The sequence below is a fragment of the Fistularia commersonii genome, chromosome 2 (genome assembly GCF_037954325.1).
Source record: "Fistularia commersonii isolate RoL2024-O1a breed Wild chromosome 2, RoL_Fcom_v1.0, whole genome shotgun sequence".
Classification (NCBI taxonomy): domain Eukaryota; kingdom Metazoa; phylum Chordata; class Actinopteri; order Syngnathiformes; family Fistulariidae; genus Fistularia; species Fistularia commersonii.
This window is the reverse complement of record NC_141285.1, coordinates 26256310-26279105: the sequence shown is the minus strand read 5'-3', so window position 1 is coordinate 26279105 and position 22796 is coordinate 26256310. Positions and strand designations below refer to the sequence as shown.

The 22796-nt window shown below is 43.5% G+C and overlaps 2 protein-coding genes across 3 annotated transcripts in view; one reads left to right on the top strand and one right to left on the bottom strand.

Moving 5' to 3' along the window:
- Positions 1-18154, bottom strand: part of arfgef3 (ARFGEF family member 3) — a 58719-nt gene extending 40565 nt beyond the window's left edge. For both annotated transcript variants that reach the window (XM_086174981.1, XM_086174991.1), the window contains exons 1-9: positions 18056-18154; positions 10619-13912; positions 7518-7569; positions 6595-6676; positions 6344-6484; positions 6190-6258; positions 3343-3459; positions 1787-1832; positions 915-999 (exon numbers count right to left, since the gene is read on the bottom strand). In XM_086174981.1, coding sequence (XP_086031107.1) covers positions 915-999; positions 1787-1832; positions 3343-3459; positions 6190-6258; positions 6344-6484; positions 6595-6676; positions 7518-7569; positions 10619-10703 — 677 coding nt within the window. In that variant the 5' untranslated portion in view covers positions 10704-13912; positions 18056-18154. The remainder of the gene's footprint in view (positions 1-914; positions 1000-1786; positions 1833-3342; positions 3460-6189; positions 6259-6343; positions 6485-6594; positions 6677-7517; positions 7570-10618; positions 13913-18055) is intronic.
- Positions 17582-22582, top strand: htr7 (5-hydroxytryptamine receptor 7). The gene is made up of 2 exons (XM_086175104.1): positions 17582-18328; positions 19739-22582. The coding sequence occupies exons 1-2, from the start codon at positions 17844-17846 to the stop codon at positions 20628-20630; spliced, it is 1377 nt and encodes a 458-aa protein (XP_086031230.1). The 5' UTR covers positions 17582-17843; the 3' UTR covers positions 20631-22582.
- Positions 22583-22796: the final 214 nt, after the last annotated feature.

The window sequence follows — 22796 nt, the reverse complement described above, 5'->3', positions numbered from 1 at the left end:
TTCAATTGTATCTCAAATAGTGGGACGATTGCCGGGGGGGGGGGGGCGTTACACCGGGGAAAATGCTAATGGTTTAGCATTAGCTCTATGTAGGTTTGCCAAACCCTCAGGAGAAACTACGGAAAAATATTTTAAAAAGCGATGATAAGAAAGGCGATGAGAGATAATGAGACAAACGAACGTCACCCGAAAACTAAGACAAGGAAATATGACGAAGCGTATTTAGCGCTTGGCTTCACTGTAACTACAGTGGGAGACTAAACCGGTATGTTTACTGTCTAAAAAATGTTGGCAGTGGACAGCATGAAGCCAAATATAAGAAAGTGTCACTTTATGACGTTACACCCAATTACGCTAATAAGCCACTTGAAGTTTTTCAGCGAAAACGTGCCGAATATTGACAACAATCATCCCACTCGCCGGAAACAAGCGAGTAACGTTACATTAATAAACGCGCTGCAAGTTGATCTATATTTCTTTAACGTTAATAAGGACACAATGTAATGCAGAGGTGTACATATAACAAATTTGTTAGCGTAGCCGCTATGTTAGCCACATCAGCTGTCTCTGTTCGTCAGATGGTTGACTTAGCAGTGTCGCATCTGTAACGACACAACTCTCATGTTTAGCTATTATTTCCTTCTGAGGGTCAGCTGTATTTAGCACATTTAACCATTGATGTGCTGGAAAAAAGAAGTGCAAAAAAGCAATGTAACAGTCGTACACAACAATGAACGATGTAAACAAACACTCCAACACCACAAGACTGAAAGCCCGTGTGTTTGTTTGTTAGTGTGTTTGTGCACGGAGGGTCTGTTCGTAATTTGATTCCAAAGTTGATCGAAAACGGCTGATTTGTTGTTTGGTTCTTCCCTTGTACGAAAAGTTAAAACAAATAAAAAGGATGTTGTTACCAGTCCACGGACTCCAGCTTCTCACAGAAGACCGTCAGAACAGTCACCACATCTTCGCACAGGGACTGGCTTGTTGGAGATACATCTGCGCACACACACAACCACACACACACACACACACCAGGTTAATTCATAGCACCAGCTTTGTCCGTTGTCTCGTTTTTTTTTTTTTTTTTTCCGCTCTCAGCTCCTCGTCAGTCTGTCGTAAATTAACCCGATCGATACGCCGCCAGTAGAGCTGATGGGGTTTCTGTCTGCAGACAGACTCTTGGTGTGTCTGGTGTGTGTGTGTGTGTGTGTGTGTGTGTGCGTTTATAGCATCATTAAGATGCCGGGTCAGCCTGCTCGGTGGAGGCGTTTCTCGGCATTTTAAATATTCTCTATAAATCAGAGGCTGGAAGGTGAAACATCCAACCAGGCTGGATTTTGGAGGTGTTGGCCTGGCGGAGGAACCAGGGACTTGTCGCACAACGGTAACCATGGTTACGGATGTTCACACCAACCCGATGGTTCCGAATGAGGGATCGGACACTACATGATTGGTCAAACATCAACTGAAGGCCCCTGAGCGCATCACGACAGCGAGCGGGTCTATGGTAGTTTAAGGGGTAAGCTAACATGGTCTACAAACACGGCTGTTGCTAGCATTAGCGCCGCTTTCTGCGCTGTCCTCCATTATTGTAGTCCAGTTTGGCCTTGTCAGTCCTTCCCCTCTCCTTCGCTGCTCGCCGCTACTTCCTCTTCAAACACCGTTTCCTATATCCCACCTCCACTTTTTCATTGGCTGTTGGCATCGCATAACATCTGTGATTACATGCTAATAAGCACAGTTACGGGCTAGCGACTGGGGCCCCGAACGGGTGGCGGCGTACCTCGTCTCTGCAGAGGCAGCGCCGTCACATCTTCTCCGTCTGCGCCCTGCGGAGGGGGAGGAAGAGGGAGGTGTGTTTACTGTCAGCGGGCGGCCACGCCCATGAAACCATGGCGTTTCGGTGACTGGGTGAAAATGTTCGTGTGACTGACATGGGATAATCTTTTAATATTTGGCTTCTCAGGCGGGGATTAACCTGGACAGGTCATCTGTCAGTCCCATCTTTGGACAATGTAGAGCATTAGTGTCCAACTCATTTTCACCGAGGGCCATATCGGTGTAATGGTTGCCCTTGTAAAGGTAGCAGTGTAAATGTAAATAAATGTAACCTTATGTAAAATAAATGTAACTGCTCTTTCATCTTTACACTGCGGCTCCGAGCGGCTTGGGAAAATGACTTATAAATATTTGATTGAAGTGTATATCATTTGTGTTAATTCCTTTTTTTAACATTTAGTTCTAAGTTGGAAGATTATGGTGATCTTGAAATATTAAATAAAATTATATTTATTATTTTTCGCCGCTCAAAATAACGTCACACTCGCAGAAGCCAGTAAAGTCCCAATTTGCAGATGCTGTGTCCCATAAACCAGGTAAAATAAATATTTATGAAGATATTTTGCAAATATTTGTTTTTTAGTGTTTACCGACACAGTGATTTTTTTTCCCAATTTATTTTTAAAATTCAGGTCAAGGCTCCGCTAAACTCTCTGAAAGCCCAAAGCTCAAAATGAGTTCATTACATAAATAAAATTTAATTTTCTCCGTAATACTTTGAGAATTTCAGAAGCAACACACTACACACTTGTTTATACAAAGTGTAAAGGTAATAAAAACCAATATATACAGTGGTACCTTTATTTTAGACATCAAAAAGTAATTGCGGCTCCCAGTGTTTTCTTTTTCGAGGAAACCGGGTCCAAATGGCTCTTTGGGTGTTAAGGGTTGCCGACCCCTGGGCTAGACATTTAGGGATCATTTAGATTTCTTAATTCTACTAGTTGAAAGTGGCATTAATTTGGATTCATCGTGATCTGATGGCGGGATGCCGTCACTTCATGATCAACATGATCAGCATGAATCGTGAGAAACGTAGTTTATGGTCAATGCACGCGTTTGACTTCTTTATTTGCAGACAATCAGAGCTTTTAAAAAGTTCATAAAATGATGTGGCGGCCAGCACGCCTTGTGTTTGACACTTGATTTAGAGTCTCAATGAACCTGCTGACTGTTTCAAGACTAAGACCTTGGCTGGAACCCAGGCGGAAGAATATTTACAACCCGATTAAAATTCTTATCTAACTCCTGGACCTTTAAGGGCAAAAAAATACATCCCATTTTCTGTCAAACGGAGGGTCTTGTTGCGCGGAATTTATTCCAAAATCAGTGACTGATCACATTATCAGATTTATATCTGATAAGATTCCAAACCTCAGCTTGCACTGATTGATCAGCGATGAACTTTAGACTTTAATGATGCAAAATCTTCATACTTCTATATAACTTCATACAGTACATTACAGCATTAACGTGTGTGTGTGTGTGTGTGTTTGCCACCTCTTGTCGGTGTCGCAGCTGAAGCGCCAGATCTCCCAGTATCTGGCTCAGGGTGGCTCGGATCGCCGTGTTGATGCTGCGCTGGTGACAGCTGGACACGTATGTCTGGACACACACCTACACACACACACACACACGCGCAAAAGCATCAGTCAGTAACATCGGAAAAATCGTGACGCGCGGTCCCACAAAAGAGGTGAAGATTATGCGGAGGTTTCCATGGTGTCATGGGTTGCCATGGTGATCATGAGACAGGTGCGCCCGTCATGAGTATCCCCCGTCTTCCGGTGAGCGCAACTAAAAGGTCACAGGAAAAAAAAAAACACAAAGGACCTTCGACAGGCAAGACGGCAGGGAGGTGAGCGGTGACACACACACACACACACACCTTATCTAGCCTCTGCAAATGCTATGAATGTGTGTGGGGTCAAAGTGGGTGGGTATTGTCGGAAAAAGAAAGAAGGAATGGAGTTTTTATTGCTCCTTCACAAAGGAACTGAAGGTCTCCTCCATCCCACGGGAACACGCTGACTAATAACGAGTGTGTTTGTAAATTTCGCTCGGATTTTAGCACCGTCGGTGGTGTTTTACACTAATCGAGACTTTCCCCCGCAAAGTTAGCAGGAGTGGCTTTCCGGCTGGTAAAGATTAGCTTTTAGCTCGGCGGCTAACAGTGCTCTCCCCTCCATCGTCATATTGTTTGTTTATTTGTCATAGCCTTCTTATAGTTAGCTTCTCTAGCATCAGCTGGGAGCGTGTCTGCAGCTATGAGGAGGCTAATTCAGGCGGCGCCCACTTGCTGAAGGGAATGAGCTGCTAGCATCGACTGCGGTTAGCATCAACCCACTGTGGAAGCTTGCTTGATTTTTGTGGCGTGAAAGGACACGGACGCAACGTCTGATTCTTCTTTGTGGATGAAAACATAGCAGGCTAACGTAATATGTCACTAATCAAAACACGCAAAAAGTGATACTAGCTCGTTTCATGCACTTTAGCCTCCCGTGGTCAAAAAGCTCCGACTAGCTAAGGGCCACCGTCAGGCTAAAAACCTGCTGATGCTAACAGGAAAAGGACAGAGAAGAACAAAAAGAGAACAAAATTTAATTTCTGCTCAGACAGATTCCAAGAGGCCGCGGCTTCGAACCCCTTGGTTTGGACGAGGCTAAATAAATCCAGCCTTGCGTCAACAACCTGCTATGTGGGCGGCGGCGTTAGCACTGATAAGGGAGCGGCGCCGACAGCCTCTCCGGCCGCCCTGAGTTATCGCCCAACGCAAACAGGCCAGACGGCCGGTCCATTAACACAACGTGAAAAGGCAGAGCGGGTTTTTACGAGCCGCTAATGGAGGTCAGCCGTCGGCGCTGTGGATTCAACGCTACCGGGACTTTAATCGGCGGATCTCATTCCACGCCAAAGATCCGCCGCACAGGGGGAGGAACACGAGGGTTTCAAAGTAATTAACACTTTGGTGATGCGGTTGCGCTGACGGCTATGTAACCACGGCAACGTGTACCAAAGCCGTGAACTGAATTACGGGTTTGAGCAAATGATTCGGCCGGGGGGGGGGGGGAGCAGGAATTTGCCGAGAACTCCATAAAAAAACAGCCAATCACCAGCCTCCATCCTCTTCTCTCACAACTCACTTCCTGTCCTCTTTCCCTCCATCCATGAGGTCTTCTTCAACCCACCATCCCTCCTCTGTTCACGTCCAAACCATCTCAGTCTGACCTTTTCTCCAGAACATCTAGCTGTGCCTCTGATGGATTCATCCCTGATCTTATCCGTCCTCCTCACTCCCAAAGCTCAGCACCCGAATCCTCCACCTTCTTCACCTCCACTCTCCTCAGCCTCTCAGGTTCCTCTCATCCATACACTTCTCTTCAGTCTTGCTTCGGCTGACCTTCATCCCTCTCCTTTCAGGTCATAGCGCCACTTTTCTAGATGTTCCTCCACCTGTTCCCTGCTCTGATTACAGATCACAATGTCATCTGCAAACATCCTAGTCAGTGGAAATTGCCACCTTATTTTTATCTGTAAGCCTGGAATATACTAACTAAATTAAATAGTAAATAGAAAATAAAAAGTAAAACTCAAAAACAACCAAACAAATTACAAAGAATTAAAAAAAAATAAATAAATAAATCTGAAAGAAATTATTGAGAAAATACGGAAAAAAAAAAATACACGACTGCATGAAATCAAAGATGAATGAGTTCAAACTTTAGGAAAACTTAAACGAAACTGATAAACATCAATCCAACATGAAGAAAGAACTTAATGCCGGAAGGAAATTATCAAAATATCAACTTCAGTGATCAGGAACGAAAATCAAAACACCGAAATTGAAAGTCCTTATCAGTCACAGGGATTTGGAGACAAAACAAATCAACATAACCGGCGTGTTTTCCAAAAAAAAAAAGAGGATCAGGATGGAAAAACCTAGTTTGAACACACCTGTTTGTGCATGCAGGCATGCGTATGTGTGTGTGTGTGTGTGTGTGTACCACTTATGCAGCTGCCTGAATAAAAGATGAGATGGGAGGATGAGATAAGTGAAACGGTGAAACGCGGGCATCGAAGTTTCACCTTTAAAAACAGAGCTGGTGTACTTGACGTGCTCGGAGAAAATGTGTGTTTGTGTATGTATGTGTGTGTGTGTGTGTGTGTGTGTGTGTGTGTGTTTGATCTTTGATCTCCTCTAATGCTTCCATTGAAAGGTGCGTTTCAAACAGTCAAGTCTCCTGGTTTGATACCAAACTGCACTTCCTGTGCCCTTTCAAAATAAAACAATCTTAAAAAGCCCAAATTTCAACATTTAATATTATTTGTTTTTTGGATCAGTCGCACCTCGGCGATCCGCAGGATGGAGTCCCCGTTGATGTCAAAGTTTGGCGAGTAGGTGACGCAGAGCAGCACCTGCAAACAGGAAGCAGTTAACACTTGTTTTATACACACACACAAAAAGACAAAAGGGCGTCCCTCCTTCCATCCAGGTCCTTACCTTCATGACCTCCACCTGCAGGTCCTCGTGGAGCAACGGCGTGATCCTGACGGCCTCCAGCATCTGGCCGAGCAGCTGCTTGTCCAGCAGCTCCGCCTCCACGCCCACGCCGCTGACGAAGCGGTCCTCGCACAGCAGCTTCTGGAGGACACGAGAAGGAGACAGGACGAGGTGTCGAGGAAGAAAGTAGAAGATCAGGACGATAGAAGAGGAGTAGATGGGACCAAGTGGAGAGCGAGTCTCCTCGGTACCTGCATCCCGCTCAGAGCCGTCTGACCCAGTTTGGTGTTTTTGGACTCCAGGGCCATTTGGAGTGGCAGCAGGCAGCGTCCTCTGCAACACACACACACACACACACACACACACGACTCGGCAATCGCAATTATATATACATTTAAACACACTGTATATACAGGGCTGTCTCAGAATATTAGAATATTGTGATAAAGTGTTTTATCTTCTGTAATGCAATTAAAAAAAAAAAAAAAAAAACTCTTTCATGATGTTCTAATATTTTGAGATAGGGTTTTTGAGTTTTCTTAAGATGTGAGCCATAATCAGCAATATTAAAATAATAAAAGGTTTGCAATATTTCAGTGGAGTTGTAATGAATCCAGAATGTATGACATTTTTGGTTTCCTAATTGAATTACAGAAGAGAATAAGAACAACAAGAACAACTTTATTAATCCCGAAGTAAATTGTTGTGGCAGAGTTACAAGAAAAACATAACAACGATAAATAGTAGTAAAAAATTGTATAAACAGTAAAAAACAAAAAAGGACTTTATGGCAATATTCTTATTTTCTGAGACAGTCCTGTATGTATGCTTATGTTTATATTCAAAGATTGTGTAGGACAGGCCTGTAATAAGGCTAGAAGGGGGAGGGGTGTTAACCCTGGTAGAAGATTTATAGGGATGAAGAGGAAGTGAAGAAGAAGCTGGGGGAGGTGAAGGGAAAGCAAAGGAGAAAATACATCAAAACGGAAAATAAAATTAAAAAACAGAAATTGTATAAAACAAATAATTGTGATTTATCTATTTAATCCATACGATTTAAAACCCCATTTATGTGAATTCCCTTGGGCTGAAGAATGTCCCATCCTGTCATGACACTGACACACACACACACACACACACACACACACACACACACACACACACTCTGACCTACCGCAGCTGAGACACGGAGATCCTGGACGATCCATTCTGACAGCCCAGGGTTTCTATTGAACAACGAGAAAAGGTATTAAAGAAAACCTGACAGACCAAATGTACAGATTTGTGAAACCACGTTCAGCGGAGAACCATTGTCTGGGTTCTCTCGCATCCTTGTTTCGGATTTGGTAACAAGACCCTAAAAATTGAGATACTTCAATTAAAAAACGAAAACAAGTAATCCTTCATCCTGATGGATTGACTGAGTGTCGACTCATTTCAGGCAGATAATCGTCCCTTTCTTTATACGTCACGTTTCAGAACTGAAACGATAAAGACGCCACAGTGGAAGGTTTTTTTATTGATTACTTTTTGAAAAATAAATTTAATAAATAATATTTGTCAATTTTCCTTTTTCTTTATTTGGTATTTATGTATGTTCCTTTTTTAAAAAAAAAAAAAAAAACAACTTTGGAAGTTCTAGTCTGTTGTCCAGAACATGGATGCTCTCTCTATCAAACACCCACACACACAAAAAACATTTAAATGCAACTTAAAATGAGGCTTCTAAATATTTTTGGGGTCTGGTGCAGCCTCCAGCCGGGAGTCTGTATCCATCCACACTGTGTGTGTGTGTGTGTGTGTGTGTGTGTGTGTCGTTGAGTGTGTGTCGTTGAGTGTGTGTATGTGTGTGTCATTGTGTGTGGGTGGGGCTGAGTGTATGTGTGTGTGTACGTGTGGGTGGGTGGGGCTGGGTGTATGTGTGTGTGTGTGTGTGTGTGTGTGTGTGTGTGTGCGCGCACAAGGCGGGGTTCTTTCCTTCACCCTCCTCCGGTTTCAGGGCGTGTCCGGATTAAGAGGATGTCAGCTCCGCTCAGACGATTGACAGGCAGTGAAAAAATTAAAACAGGAACAAGGCGAGAAGCGGAATCACTTTCAAAACAATTCCATTAAAGGACCTAAATGCTCATTTGCATGACTTAGTTTGCATAAAATAAGCACGAAATAAAACAAACGGAGCATGAAATTTAGCTGATAACATTCAGCTACTCTGCACTGAACCAGGCTAGCTGCCAGCGTTAGCATCACACTTGTTTAGGTTAGCCTCATAGCTAATCTATCTTGGTTTTGTCTCAAGGAGGGACAGCAACACTGCCCAAGTCGCACAAACGCAACCATGTTGGTTGCTAATGTGAGCCCAATTATGTAGCTAACAAGTAGGGCGACCAGGCTATCTGCTAGTGTTAGCCTTTGATTAGCAGCACAATAAGAACATTAGTTTGTGTTAGCCTCATAGTTATCTACTATCTGGATTTTATCACAAGAAGGGACAGCAACCCAACCCCATTAGCACAATCCAGCCATGTTGGATGCTAATGTGAGCCAGATGATGTAACTAACTATTAGGGGAACCAGGCTATCAGCTACAGTTACCCTTTAATTAGCAGCACAATAAGAACATTTGTTTATTTTAGCCTCATAGTTATCTTCTATCTTGGTTTTGACACAAGAAGGGACAGCAACCCAATCCCATTAGCAAAAACGTAACCATGCTGGATGCTAATGTGAGCCAGATGATATAGCTAACAATTAGAGGAACCAGGCTTGCTGGGAGTGTTAGCCTTTAAAAATCAGCACAATTAGAATAGTAGTTTACATTGGCCTCATAGTTGTCTTCGATCTGGCTTTTGTTACAAGGAGGAACAGCGGCACCATCCACTAGCAAAAACTCACCAGGTTGGATGCTAATGCGGGCTTCAATTAATTTTGGTTGTAGCACAAGGAGGGACAAAGACATCACCTTAGCAGACCCTCAAACCTGAATGGATGCCAATATAGCTAGCCTACTGCCAGTGTTTTCCTTAGATTAGCAGTAGCTCGAAATTGTAGTTTGCATTAGCCATGTGGACTTCCTCTCTCCTTGGCACAAACTCCACCAAGCCGGGTGCTAATGTAGCTAAAAAAATCAAAGGAACAAGTCTAGCTGCCAATGATGGCAATAATTTAGCAGTAGTTTTATCAGCCACGCAGAAGAACAATACCACCCTGCTCGCATTAACGCAACCTTGATGCCAATATAGCTAACAATCAGACGAACAGAACTAGCATTAATTAGCAGTGCAATTAGAAAAGTGAGGTTCACATTAGCCACGTACATGTCCCCCTATTTGGGTTGTGGCACATAGATGACAGAAGACAGCCCTGCAACCATTAACTAAAACCAAGCCGGGTGCTAATTACGCTAAAAAATGAGCGGAACAAGACTAGCTGCTAATATTAGCATCAGGCTAGCAGCGCTATAGGAACGGCGGCAGGCTCGCCTTTAGCTCAACGCCAAACCAAGCTAGATACTGATTTCGCTAACAATAAGGAGGAAAGCAAGCTAGCTGCCAGTGTTAGCATAACTTTAGTTCACCCGGATGTCCAGTTTCCCAAAACAGCAGTGACTCGGCGAAAATAAAACTCCGAATGTTCGTCTTTTAGCCCGGCGTTGGACCGTGATGAACTTCCAGCTCCCAAACCCTCCCCGAGGCAGCCAATTAGAGATGAACCAAATCAACAAATATACGGAAAATTCAGATTTCAGAGGCTAATACGAATTCAAAATAGCAGAGATTTAAAAAAAAATGCATGAAAACAAGCGAGAAATCACATAAAAAAACCGGATAAAACATTTATAATGCGCTGGGAAAAAAAAGAATAAATTACCCTTACGTTTATAGGAAAATGAATGTAAAATAAAAAAAAACACAAATGTTCAGATTCCATCGATACGCTGATCGATAATCCAATCGGGGATGATCGCGTAAAAATGAACCCACGTGATTAAGGATTTACAGCAAGGCGGAAGTGACGTTTGTAGTTTACAGTTTGTCATTTGTAGTTTGTTATTTTTTACTCCATAGAAGGCCGGGCGCGTTTAAGATTATATATGTGTGTGTGTGTGCGTGTGTGTAAACCATATACATACCAGGTTGTATATACATACCAAAACGTGAATCTCGTTTTCACGTCACGACCCCACGCATAATTACCACTTCGCCCCTGTCAATCTTAGCAGGTGCATCCCCTTCCACCCCCTCCGGTTCTCCGCACCGGACGCCGGCGTTCACTCACCGCAGGCGGAGGCGCAGGCGTCGCGGAGGGCTTTGTGTTTGTGTCCGGTCGCCTCCTTCTGCAGCCTGCGCAGGATCTCCTCCATCCCGGTGGGTTTTAGGGTGTGGACGCGTCCCTTAGAGGGGTGGAGGAGAGGTTGGGGGGGGGGGGTGTATTTATTTCTTCTACTTCTTCTTAAAACACCAGCATCCGGATGCAACGGGTGATGTCAGGCCGGCCCTCCGGTGCTCCGAGGCGGCGAGCAGGAAGTGTCCGGTCGGGGTGATCGAACCCTCAGAAGAAAAGACTCCCTGGCATCTTCATGTGTTTATTTTTTTTTCACAAAGAATTGTAATAATAATAAAAAAAAAGAATAAACCCTCTCAATCCACACGCCCATTTATCGCCCTCGAGTCGTTTATTCCTCCGGTAGTCCGTCACGGAGTCCAGATCCGGTTCCGTTTATCCCGCAAATCCGACCAGGAAACGCGCAAAGCGCAAAGGAGCGGACGCTTCCGCCGGAAAGAAGGGTTTTTATCCGATCTGGCAACGCAGTATTTACATCTCTGCGGAGGGAGGAGGAGGAGGAGGAGGCGTGATACGGTGACCGGGAGGAGCCGGCGGGGCGGGATGGACGGAGCTGCCCGCCACCGCACCGGCACCGCACCGGCACCGCAACAGGAGCCTGCTTTGCTTGTACTCACAACTAGTTTGGAGAAATGTTAAATCATTGTTGTCGCTCTGCTCGTATAGTTGTTTAGTTCTAGTTGTCACTATTTATATTGTTGATTAGATGTCACTCTGTTCATATCGTTTTTTTTAGATGTCACTATTTATATTGTTGTTTAGTTGTCACTATTTTTATTGTTGTTTAGATGTCACTCTATTTATATTGTTCTTTAGATGTCACTCTATTTATATTGATGTTTAGATGTCACTATTTATATTGTTGTTTAGATGTCACTATTTATATTGTTCTTTTAATGTCACTGTTTATATTGTTGTTTAGTTGTCAACCTATTTATATTGTTTTTTAGATGTCACTATTTAAGTTGTTGTTTAGTTGTCACTCTTTTTATATTGTTGTTTAGTTGTCACTATTTATATTGTTGTTTAGATGTCACTATTTATACTGTTGTTTAGATGTCACTCTTTTTATATTATTTTTTAGATGTCACTATTTATATTGTTGTTTAGATGTCACTCTGTTTATATCGTTTTTTAGATGTCATTATTTATATTGTTTTTAATGTCACTATTTATATTGTTGTTTAGTTGTCAACCTATTTATATTGTTTTTTAGATGTCACTCTATATATATTGTTTTTTACATGTCACTATTTATGTTGTTGTTTAGTTGTCACTCTATTTATATTGTTGTTTAGTTGTCACTATTTATATTGTTGTTTAGATGTCACTCTATTTATATTGTTCTTTAGATGTCACTCTATTTATATTGTTGTTTAGATGTCACTATTTATATTGTTGTTTAGATGTCACTCTTTTTAAATTATTTTTTAGATGTCACTATTTATATTGTTGTTTAGTTGTCTAACTATTTATATTGTTGTTTAGTTGTCTAACTATTTATATTGTTGTTTAGCTGTCAATCTCTTTATATTGTTCTTTAGATGTCACTATTTATATTGTTGTTTAGTTGTCAACCTATTTATATTGTTTTTTAGATGTCACTATTTAAGTTGTTGTTTAGTTGTCACTCTTTTTATATTGTTGTTTAGATGTCACTATTTATACTGTTGTTTAGATGTCACTCTTTTTATATTATTTTTTCGATGTCACTATTTATATTGTTGTTTAGTTGTCTAACTATTTATATTGTTGTTTAGTTGTCTAACTATTTATATTGTTGTTTAGGTATCAACCTATTTATATCGTTGTTTAGTTGTCACTCTATTTATATTGTTGTTTACTTCTAGTTGTCACTATTTATATTGTTGTTTAGCTGTCAATCCCTTTATATTGTTCGTTAGATGTCACTATTTATATTGTTGTTTAGTTGTCTATTTATATCGTTGTTTAGCTGTCAATCTATTTATATTGTTGTTTAGTTGTTAACCTATTTATATTGTTGTTTAGTTGTCACTATTTATATTGTTCTTTATCTGTCACTATTAATATTGTTCTTTAGCTCTCGCTATTCATATTGTTGTTTAGATGAAATTATTCTTATTGTTGTTTAGTTGTCAACCTATTTATATACATATTTATGGTCATATTCACAAAAGGAAATGGATGAACAGCAAACCGAATTTCAGTCACAATTTCACAGGAAATTAGTCTCAACAGCGCCACTATAAATGGACTTCAGAACCGGAATTTTATTTTAGAAAATTTGGTTTAATATTTGTGTGTATGCGTATTATCATAGAAAGTATTGTAGTTATACTCTCATATGGCTGTCTGATTTCTGAATATATATATATATATATATATATATATATATTTTTTTTTTATTATTCTTTTTTTTTGTTTGTTTGTTCTTCCCCTTGGCGAAACAGATTTGTTGTGTATATAGATTTGTAAATTAAAAAAAAAAAACAAAACAGTGCCTGGTGCAAGAGGAAGCGCTCCCGTCCTGTTTCCACTCGCCTTCGAAATAAAGCACGGCACTCCTATTTTATTGTAACCGTTTAGTCATTATTGTTTGATGAGCCGTTATTCCCAGCAACCCCAAAATCACACAGAAAACAAGGATCAGAGGAAGACCAAGGAGAAAATTTATGGACGTGGTGAGAGAGGAGGATACAGAGAATGGGGTTAGATGGAGAAGGTTGAGTCACTGTGGCGACCCCTAAAGGGAAAAGCCCAAAGAAAAAGGAAAATTGGTCACAGGGGTGCAGGACATGTATGACTGAGACAAAGTGATGACTGAGATGGTTTGGACGTTAACACTTTTCTGTTCATGTCCAAACCATGGTGAGGATCTGGGTAGGAGGTTGCAAAAGGTGGAGCTGCCAAGCAGGAGGTCTGAAGGAAGACCAAAGAGAGCATTTATGGACGTAGTGAGAGAGGATACGAAGGTAGTTGGTGTGAAAGAGGAGGATACAGAGAATAGGGTTAGATGGAGACGGTTGACCCACTGTGGAGACACCTGAAGGGACAAGTCCAAGGGAAAAGAAAAATTTGTCACAGGGGTGCAGGACATGTATGACCAAGACAAAGTGATGAGTGAGAACAGAGGAGTGATAATGTCCAAATCATGATGAAGATCTGGGTGGACAGTTGCTGAAGGTGGAGCTGCCAGGCAGGAGGTCTGAAGGAAGACCAAAGAAGGTTGATCCGCTGTGGCGACACCTGAAAGGAAAAGCCCAAAGGAGAGGAAGAAGTACATGGAAATGATCAAAGATCAATAGAGGTTTGAGAAAGAGGGGGGCAATCTGAAGTCCATACTTTTAAAACGGAAGTTATTATATGATTTATACTAACCCTCTTTGATAGAAAACCTTGTTTATAGGTTTGTCCACAACACATTTTCTTTCTCTATATTAATTTGCTATATTAACTTTGTATGTTGAAGCCCTTCATTCACGAAGGTTGTTTCAGTCCCTATGTGTTTTCATCTGTACATATGTAAAAATTTAAAAAAGTATCAATGTCTCGGGTCGGTTCTTGAAAAGAAGTGAAGAAAATATAATGTTAAAATATAAAACTGTCTTTTTTGTTGTGTGGATTTTTCTCAAACCTCTATTCAGTTAACTTTTTTGATCCAGCACCCATCCTTAACTGGAGAGTGGAAGTTTTTCTAATCATCAAATAAAAGTACAATAAATTTAAATAAAAAAAAAAATTATATATAATATATTCATATACATGTATATATTTATTTTAAATATATATATACTGCTCAATATTTTTAGTAATAATGATAATAATAATAATAATTTTATTATATATATATATATTTTTTTTTTGTCGTCGGCACGTTCAACTATGTAAAGAACAACATAATGAATAAGAATATATCATTCATTATTGATTTGGTGTTCCCTTTATTTTTTGGAGCAGTGAATATAAATATTTAATATTTATCCAATATATGTACTTATATGTATTTTACAATTTTATTGTGTGTGATTTTTATCCTTATTATTCTGTACTCTATTGTATTTTGTATTATGTTATTTTCTATTCTATTTAGAGTCATCTCTTGATTAAGGTATCTTCTATAAACACATCTTTATAAATATCATGACTGAAATAATGTAATATAACACTCTCTCATTTACACATCATGTATAAGCAGTCAACCATTTACCATCTCATCAACATAATACTAATAATAATAATAATACATTTTATTTAAGGAGCCTCACTCAACATATATATATAAAACCATAAAATACAGATTTAAAAGTGACAATAAAGACATAAACAGTCAAAGAGCTGAAAAGAATAAAAATTAAAAGTCATGACTTCATATAGAGGCAGCATATGTTCACTCTTTTATTCACACATCTGGAAAACTTAGATTTTTCGATGGCTTTCCTGCATGTTTTTGGATTTCGGGAAAAAACCTGAGAACCAGGAGGAACCCCTCGCAGATACAGGTAGAACATGGAGACTCCACACAAAAAGGGGTTTCCTGCAGGAATACAACCGGGGACCTTCTTGCTGTGAGACGCTAACCGACGCTAACCAATGCTAATCGCCGCGCCACCCCACTTTGTGTTTTGTGAGTGAATAGGCTGTGAAACGTGCATGAAATAAGGATTAATTCTCATCCTCTCCGTCTTATCATCGCCTTCGGGACGTCTATCGGCACGGGATTATGGAAAAATAATGCAGCGGAAAGATTTCGGAATAAAAAGCGTGGAAAACGGAAGGTCGGACGAAATGACCTCCGGGAACAAGAGGCCTCCGAGAAACCAGGAGGGAGGGCTCCCCGTTGACGGGGTTACGACTGACTCGGGCGATTATTGATGAACGATCCCAGCTGAATATAGACGAACAATAATTGTGTTATTTATCCCCACAAGGCCGATATTAAGCTCCTTTTCGATCTTATATTTTCTTCATATCAGCGCAAAAGCATTTCATTCGGGATCAAAAATCCATATTTAATTTTTTTTTTCTTAATATTTTTATATGTATATATATATGTATATTTGATTTATCTAGTCATTTATTTTTATGGGGTTTTTTGCGCAAATAAATCAGTGGAAAGAGAAAGAAACAGGTGTAAAATGAGGAGCTGGATTAAAAATGCATGAACCCCTTTGCTTTGAAAGGCAGATTGTATGGATTGATGTCTTTAATTTGAAAAAAATATATATTTGATAATATATTTAATAAAAAAAAATTATTTTATTTATTGTCGTCTAGTAGATTTGGATCAGCGACGGTACACCGAGCTTGCAAAAATAACATTTAATTTTAACGTATTCAATATATGATCGAAAATAAATTCACAAACCCTGACGAATTATCTCACGATACCGTTTTTTTCCCCAGAGAATATTCAAGGTCATTTTGAAGGAAAAGGGTTTAGATGTTCTTTTCATTATGGGCTTCACAGTGGAGAAGGTCCAGGCTTGCAGCTCTCGAGCGCCCTCTAGTGGCGACTATTGTTACGACACCCACAATCGGAGTCCGGAATCCGCTCTGGGACGCAGGAGGTCAAACCTCCGCTCGTCTGTGTGGCTGCACTTTTGGGGGCGGGGAGCGGTCTATCTTGTTGCCATGGTTACCTGGACGGGATGCCCAAAGGGTTGGCCGGATTCACAAGCTGTTTGGCCGAAGAGCGAGGGGAGCGAGAGTAGCGCCGCATGCGACGTGGCGGGTTCTATCGCCCTGAAGGACTATGTTGCCACGGTAACACGGTTAAAAAGCCAAGGTTGCGGGTTTTAGCGAAACCGCAGGGCGTCGGGGCTTCTCATTCACTCCGAAGGGAACGCAGTTTGGGTGATTTTTCGTCGCCATGGTGACCAGAAACCCAGACAGGAGAACATTGAAAAGTTAGCACGACCTTTGACCCTGGCCGACCTGCCAGTTCTCAGGCAACGGGTTAAATCATAAATAAAATAAAAGTCTGATCAGCGATCAATGACCAAACCGTCGCACCGATCGGTTTTGTAGTTTTGATCGGTTTGTGATCTGAAAACCTCATTGATCCTGTATTATATATTATCATAATGCAACAAATAAATGATGTTTACTTATTAAGAAGGTAACTACTAATACTGCAAGTACTACCTATAATAATAATATTGTATTCCTGCTGGAATCAGTTCTACTGCTGGTATTTGGAAGTATTTCTCCGTGATTGCGGTGATAGTATTTGGAATAAGCCTTAAAAAGAAAACTCACATCCCATAATAAGACGCAGAAGCAGGAGGAGGTTTTATTTTTCGCACCTGCGGCCACTTTCAATTCCCCTTCGCGGCCGCTAGGGGGCGCCAAAACACACTTTGTCATCCTGCGTGTGTGCGTGCAAGCATGCGTGTGCGTGTGTGCGCGAAGGAAGTGGCAAAATGAGGGCGCTTTCTAATCCCGAACTAACACCCCGCGCATGCGCAGACGGACCGGAATAGGATTGGTTTTCGGACCTCGGACCGGAAGTTGGATTCAAAAGTTAATCTCTGCGTTTCCTGTCCACGGAGAGCCCTGTTATACTTTTGCGTGCGGGTTTTGCGTGGGTGTGCGTGTGTGAGAGTGGGGTCCAATCAATCATCCCCCCCCCCAAAAAAAAGAAAATTAAAATTAAAATAAGAAAAAAAAGAAAAATGACGTGCCAATATGCGCAATTTACGCACGCCTTTCCCGTCCGGCGTGGAACCGCCCACTCCTTCGGTGTACGTCACACGAGCAGAAGTGAGTGTGTGCGTGGAGTGAGGTGTGTGTGTGTGTGTGTGTGTGAGTTGGGAAGGGGGTGGGGGGGTCGTGCACAAAAACGGCGGGGCGGCCAGACGCGCAGAGAAATAGGTCTCTTATTTTTGGCGTGTGCGCAACGGCGCAGGAGGAACCTCGGCGTGGACGGTTCACGCGTGGGAGGACGGCGGTGCGGGGGAGGGTGGAGGTGGACGTGGACGTGGAGGTGCTGCGGCGGCGGCGGCGGCGGCGGCGGCGGTGCTGGTGGTGGTGGTGGTGGTGTTGGTGCTGGTGCTGGTGGTGTGTGTGCGGACCCGGATCGGCGCACCGGCACCCGGCGCAGACGCGCGTCCATGTCCCCACTCCACGCACAACCCGCGACCACGGCGTGGGAAACGGGAGCCTAACCGGCGGCGGGATGCGCACGTCGTTCATGATAGACGACCGAACCGGCGGCGCGCAACTCCCGGTGTCCACCGGCGGCGGCGCGTCCGCGTCCCCGTCCGCCAGCGCGCCGCCGCCGCCGCCGCCGCCGCCGCCGCCGGTGATGGAGGCGAACGGGACGCGCTGCGGGGAGCAGATCCTCAGCTACGGACGCGCGGAGAAGGTCCTGATCGGCGGCGTGCTCACCATGCTCACCCTCTCCACCATCTGCGGGAACCTTCTGGTGGTCATCTCCGTGTGCTTCGTGAAGAAGCTCCGCCAGCCGTCCAACTACCTGATCGTGTCTCTGGCCGTGGCGGATCTTTCCGTGGCGCTCGCCGTGATGCCGTTCGTGAGCGTGACCGACCTGATCGGCGGCCGCTGGGTGTTCGGACGCGTCTTCTGCAACGTGTTCATCGCCATGGACGTGATGTGCTGCACCGCGTCCATCATGTCCCTGTGCGTCATCAGCATCGACAGGTGAGCGGCGGCGCCGGTTCGGGTCCGATTTGACGGATCGATAATCGATGAGCTCGTTCGTTCGTTCATTCATTCATTCATTCATTCAGTCAGTCAGTCAGTGGCGAGCACACGCTTCTCCTGGTGGAGGGTGTGGGGTTCAACCCCCACTTTCATTCATTCATTCATTCATTCATTCATTTATTATGTCACTCACTCATTAGTTCATTCACTCATTCATTCACTTTATCATTCATTTATTCACTGACGTGTCATGTAGAGACACAACCATTCACCCATTTATTCACTCATTCATTCATTAGTTCGTGCACTCTTTCACTCGCTCCTTCATTCATTCACTCATTCACTTACCTACTCACTCATTCATTCGCTCACATGTCATGTAGAGACACAACCATTCATTCACTCACTCGTTCATTCATTCATTTATTCACTCATTCATTTATTCAACCATTCACTCGCTCATTCATTGACTCACATGTCATATAGAAACACAACCATTCATTCACTCATTCACTCACTCATAATTCACTCATCCACTCACTCACTCATTCATTTATTCAACCATTCATTCATTCACTCATTCACTCCTCACTTACTCACTCATTCATTTATTAGAACCATTCACTCGCTCATTCATTCACTCATTCACTTGCGCCTTCATTCAACCATTTACTCACTCATTCATTCACTCACATGTCATATAGAGACACAACCATTCATTCATTTTTTCTGCCACTCACTCATTCATTCATTCATTCATTCACTCACATGTCATATAGAGACACAACCATTCACCCATTCATTCACTCATCTACTCATTCATTTATTCAACCATTCACTCACTCTTTCATTAAACCATTTGCTCACTCATTCATTCATTCACTCATTCACTCACTCAATTACTTACTCACTCCTTTATTCACTCACATGTCATATAGAGACACAACCATTCACTCATTCATTCACTCACTCACTCATCCATTAGTTCATGCACTCTTTCACTCATTCATTTATTCATTCATTCACTCACATGTCATATAGAGACACAACCATTCATTCATTTAATCACTCACTCATAATTCATTTATTCACTCACTTGTTCATTTATTCACTCATTCATTCACTTACATGTCATATAAAGGACGCACAACTCTTCACCCTCTCAGTCATGTCATGCCAGCCTTCACTCATTCATTCATACAGAGACAAACAGCCAGTCACCCTCCCATTCACGCGTCAAATACGCTTTTTCACTCGTTCATTCACCCATCGTGTGAGACATACAACCAATCACTCATTCATACATCATATAGACACAAACAACATTAATGGGTCATAAAAACTCTCAATCATCCACACCTGATGTGGAAACCTGCCGCCATCCGCCCTCTCCTGGTGTTCCTGCAGGTACTTGGGCATCACCAAACCCCTGACGTACCCGGTGCGTCAGAACGGCTGCTGCATGGCCAAGATGGTCCTGTCGGTGTGGCTGCTCTCCGCCTCCATCACGCTGCCGCCGCTGTTCGGCTGGGCGCAGAACGTCAACGACGGCCGCGTCTGCCTGATCAGCCAGGACTTCGGCTACACCGTCTACTCCACGGCGGTGGCCTTCTACATCCCCATGTCGGTGATGCTCATCATGTACTACAGGATCTACCGGGCGGCTAAGCTAAGCGCCGCTAAGCATACCATCACCGGCTTCCCCCGGGAGGGGGACGGCGGCGCGGGGTCGGCGGCGAGGGCGGAGCGCGCGACCCGTCCCGAGCCGTCCGCCCGGCGCGAAGACGCCGCGGGGACGGACGGCGAGCTAGCGGAGGACGAGGACGAGGAGGAGAGTTTGGACTGCGTGTCGGCGGCGTTGAAGCTGCAGCGCGAGGTGGAGGAGGAGTGCAGCACCCGCGTTTCCCGCCTCCTCAAAACCGGCGAGCACCACCAGCGCCGCAAGAGGAAGAACCAGTCCATTTTCAAGCGGGAGCAGAAGGCGGCCGCCACCTTGGGCATCGTCGTCGGCGCCTTTAGCTTCTGCTGGCTTCCCTTCTTCCTGGTGTCGACCGCGCGGCCGTTCGTGTGCGGCGTGGAGTGCAGCTGCGTGCCGTTGTGGCTGGAGCGCACGCTTTTATGGCTAGGCTACGCTAACTCCCTCATCAACCCGTTCATCTACGCCTTCTTCAACCGCGACCTGAGGACCACCTACAGCAACCTGCTACGCTGCCGCTACAGGAACATCAACAGGAAGTTGTCGGCGGCGGGAATGCACGAGGCGCTGAAGCTGGTGGAGAAGCACGACGCGGACGCCTGAGGGCGAAGGCGGCGGTGGACGGATTAAACACGCCACATCCCGTTCGGCCGTAGCATCACGCTAACCCAAAAACAAATTCGCAGAAATTCAAAAAATATTTAGCAAAGGAGCTCTCCAGATCACGCGTGCTACCACGTCGAAAACATACGATTAGCAGTTAGCCGAAAGCGGCTACTTCAAATCCCCCCACGTCTCGCCCGGACGGACTCAGAAATGCTGATTTTGACCGTTTCGCTAGCTGGGTGCGTTTAAAGCTAACTGACCCTTGTGGCTAAACATTTTTGCGCGACAGGCTACCGGAGCTACAACCCGAGGGACGGACATCTTCTGGGTCTCTTGGGTTTTTCGGTTCCGGCCGAGGAGACACTGAACCCGCCCACCACCAACAAGGCACTAGAACACTACAAACTTGTTTTGTCCGCAAGGCTACAACACCAAAATGTCTCCATTTCAATCTGCGACGGCGTCTTGAGACAGGAAGAGGCGAAAACGCAGGCTTCCGTTGTTTCTGCAAAGCACGGGTTTGAGCTGAAATTTCGTGAAGCACATAATCCTTCCCAAAGTATTAAGGAATACTCGGTCCTGTAAGACAATCACAACATGCGGCGCACAAGTTCTTAATATCTTTGACCAAAAGAATTGACGGCGGACAATCAGGTAGACCTTTGTAGCGGTTTTGCTAACGTTACCAATTATTGTTGATGTCTGATGTCGTTTCGAATAGCCACAAGGCCAATGGACCGTCGGCACGGCAGCGCTAACCTTTTAGCGGAATATATATCGGACTTGTTGCCGGTTTTCCTGCACGGCGATGAAAGGCGGTGGAGTTAAGCGCTAGCGCCGCTCTATGCTAAAGGCGCCGGACGAGTTGCCGTTCCCCTTCTGCGTCAAGTGCTCAAGTTGAATCAATGAGTAGTCCAGACAGACCCGACCAAAGTATCTTATTTTCAACCGATGCAAAGCGTTAGCTTAGCAGCGTCCAAATCAACCAATGTGACATTAGCCCCTGAGGGAAGCTAGCAGCTAATCACCAATGCCACCTCAGACAACACACATGAAGTGCTTTGTCATTTCCTATTTAACCACGAGTCACTTAAACACAACGCTAAGGGCTAAAAAGCTAACGTAAACAAATCTATTTTGATTTCGTGGATCTCTTCGCCCCCCCGGACAAGTGCAAGTCTGGATTCAGCCCACGTTCAACACGTGCTTCGCAGAAACATTCAAGGCCCCGCGTTTTACTAAGCTAACCCGGCTAGCAGGGGAGGAGCCGTGACGCCACGGCAACAAACTTGTGTAAAAAAATGTAAAGAAACCACATTTTGAAGCGGAACGAAAGCTCCGCTCCGACACCCAACGGACTGAATAACTGTCGTAACTAAGAATTTGTACCTTTCCGGAAATCTGCATCTTTGTCGATCACTCTGTGTGGAATGTGCCGACCCCGTTCCTCGGATAAATCCTCGTTTTCGTAACCAGGCAGCTGTGCGGTGACGCGGAACCCGTAAAAAAAAAAGGATCACTTTTTGTTTTTACGTCAAGGAAATAATAATAATAATAATGAAAAAAAAACGTGCCTTTCTCTTGGGTCACTGTTGAGACGACAATTCCATCTATGCAGCAGAGGCGCCGCGGCATCGCCTCGTCCAGAAGTAGCTCTCCGGACGGACGGCGGCGTGGAAAAGGCTCGGCGCCGGTCGCATCACATCGCTAATGTCGCTAACCCTCCACGCAGAAACAGTGACAGAATTCGACCCACCGTTATAGAAAAAAAAAAAAAAAAAAAATCCATGGCACAATTTAATCTATAACTCCAAGTTTATTCAGTTCTTCTTTTTTTTTTTTTTTTTTTTTGGAAACGTATAAAATGAATTTGCGCGTTTAAATAATCAATGAGTGTCTTTTTGTTTGTTGCACAGAAGGAAAGAATAAAATTTTAAAATATACATCCTACCACCGCTTGACTGTTTCTAAATGTCCTCTTTTAAATCTGTCCTTTATTTCAGAACGTCTATATTTCATCTAGAAGAATTAAATCTCTCCGGAATGAAATAATTCGGCTCATCATCCGCAAAGAAAATCACTTTCGGAACTGGATTGGTTCATTGCTAGCAACTTAAAGGGGGTTGTGCTAATTAGCTTAATTTCTGCTAATTTTTGATTGCA

Bases quoted from the DNA above. Each gene is read 5' to 3' on its own strand.
- htr7 (XM_086175104.1), top strand. From the start codon at position 17,844: ATGCGCACGTCGTTCATGATAGACGACCGAACCGGCGGCGCGCAACTC. The intron at 18,329-19,738 runs GTGAGCGGCGGC...GTGTTCCTGCAG, and splicing joins TGCGTCATCAGCATCGACAG to GTACTTGGGCATCACCAAAC.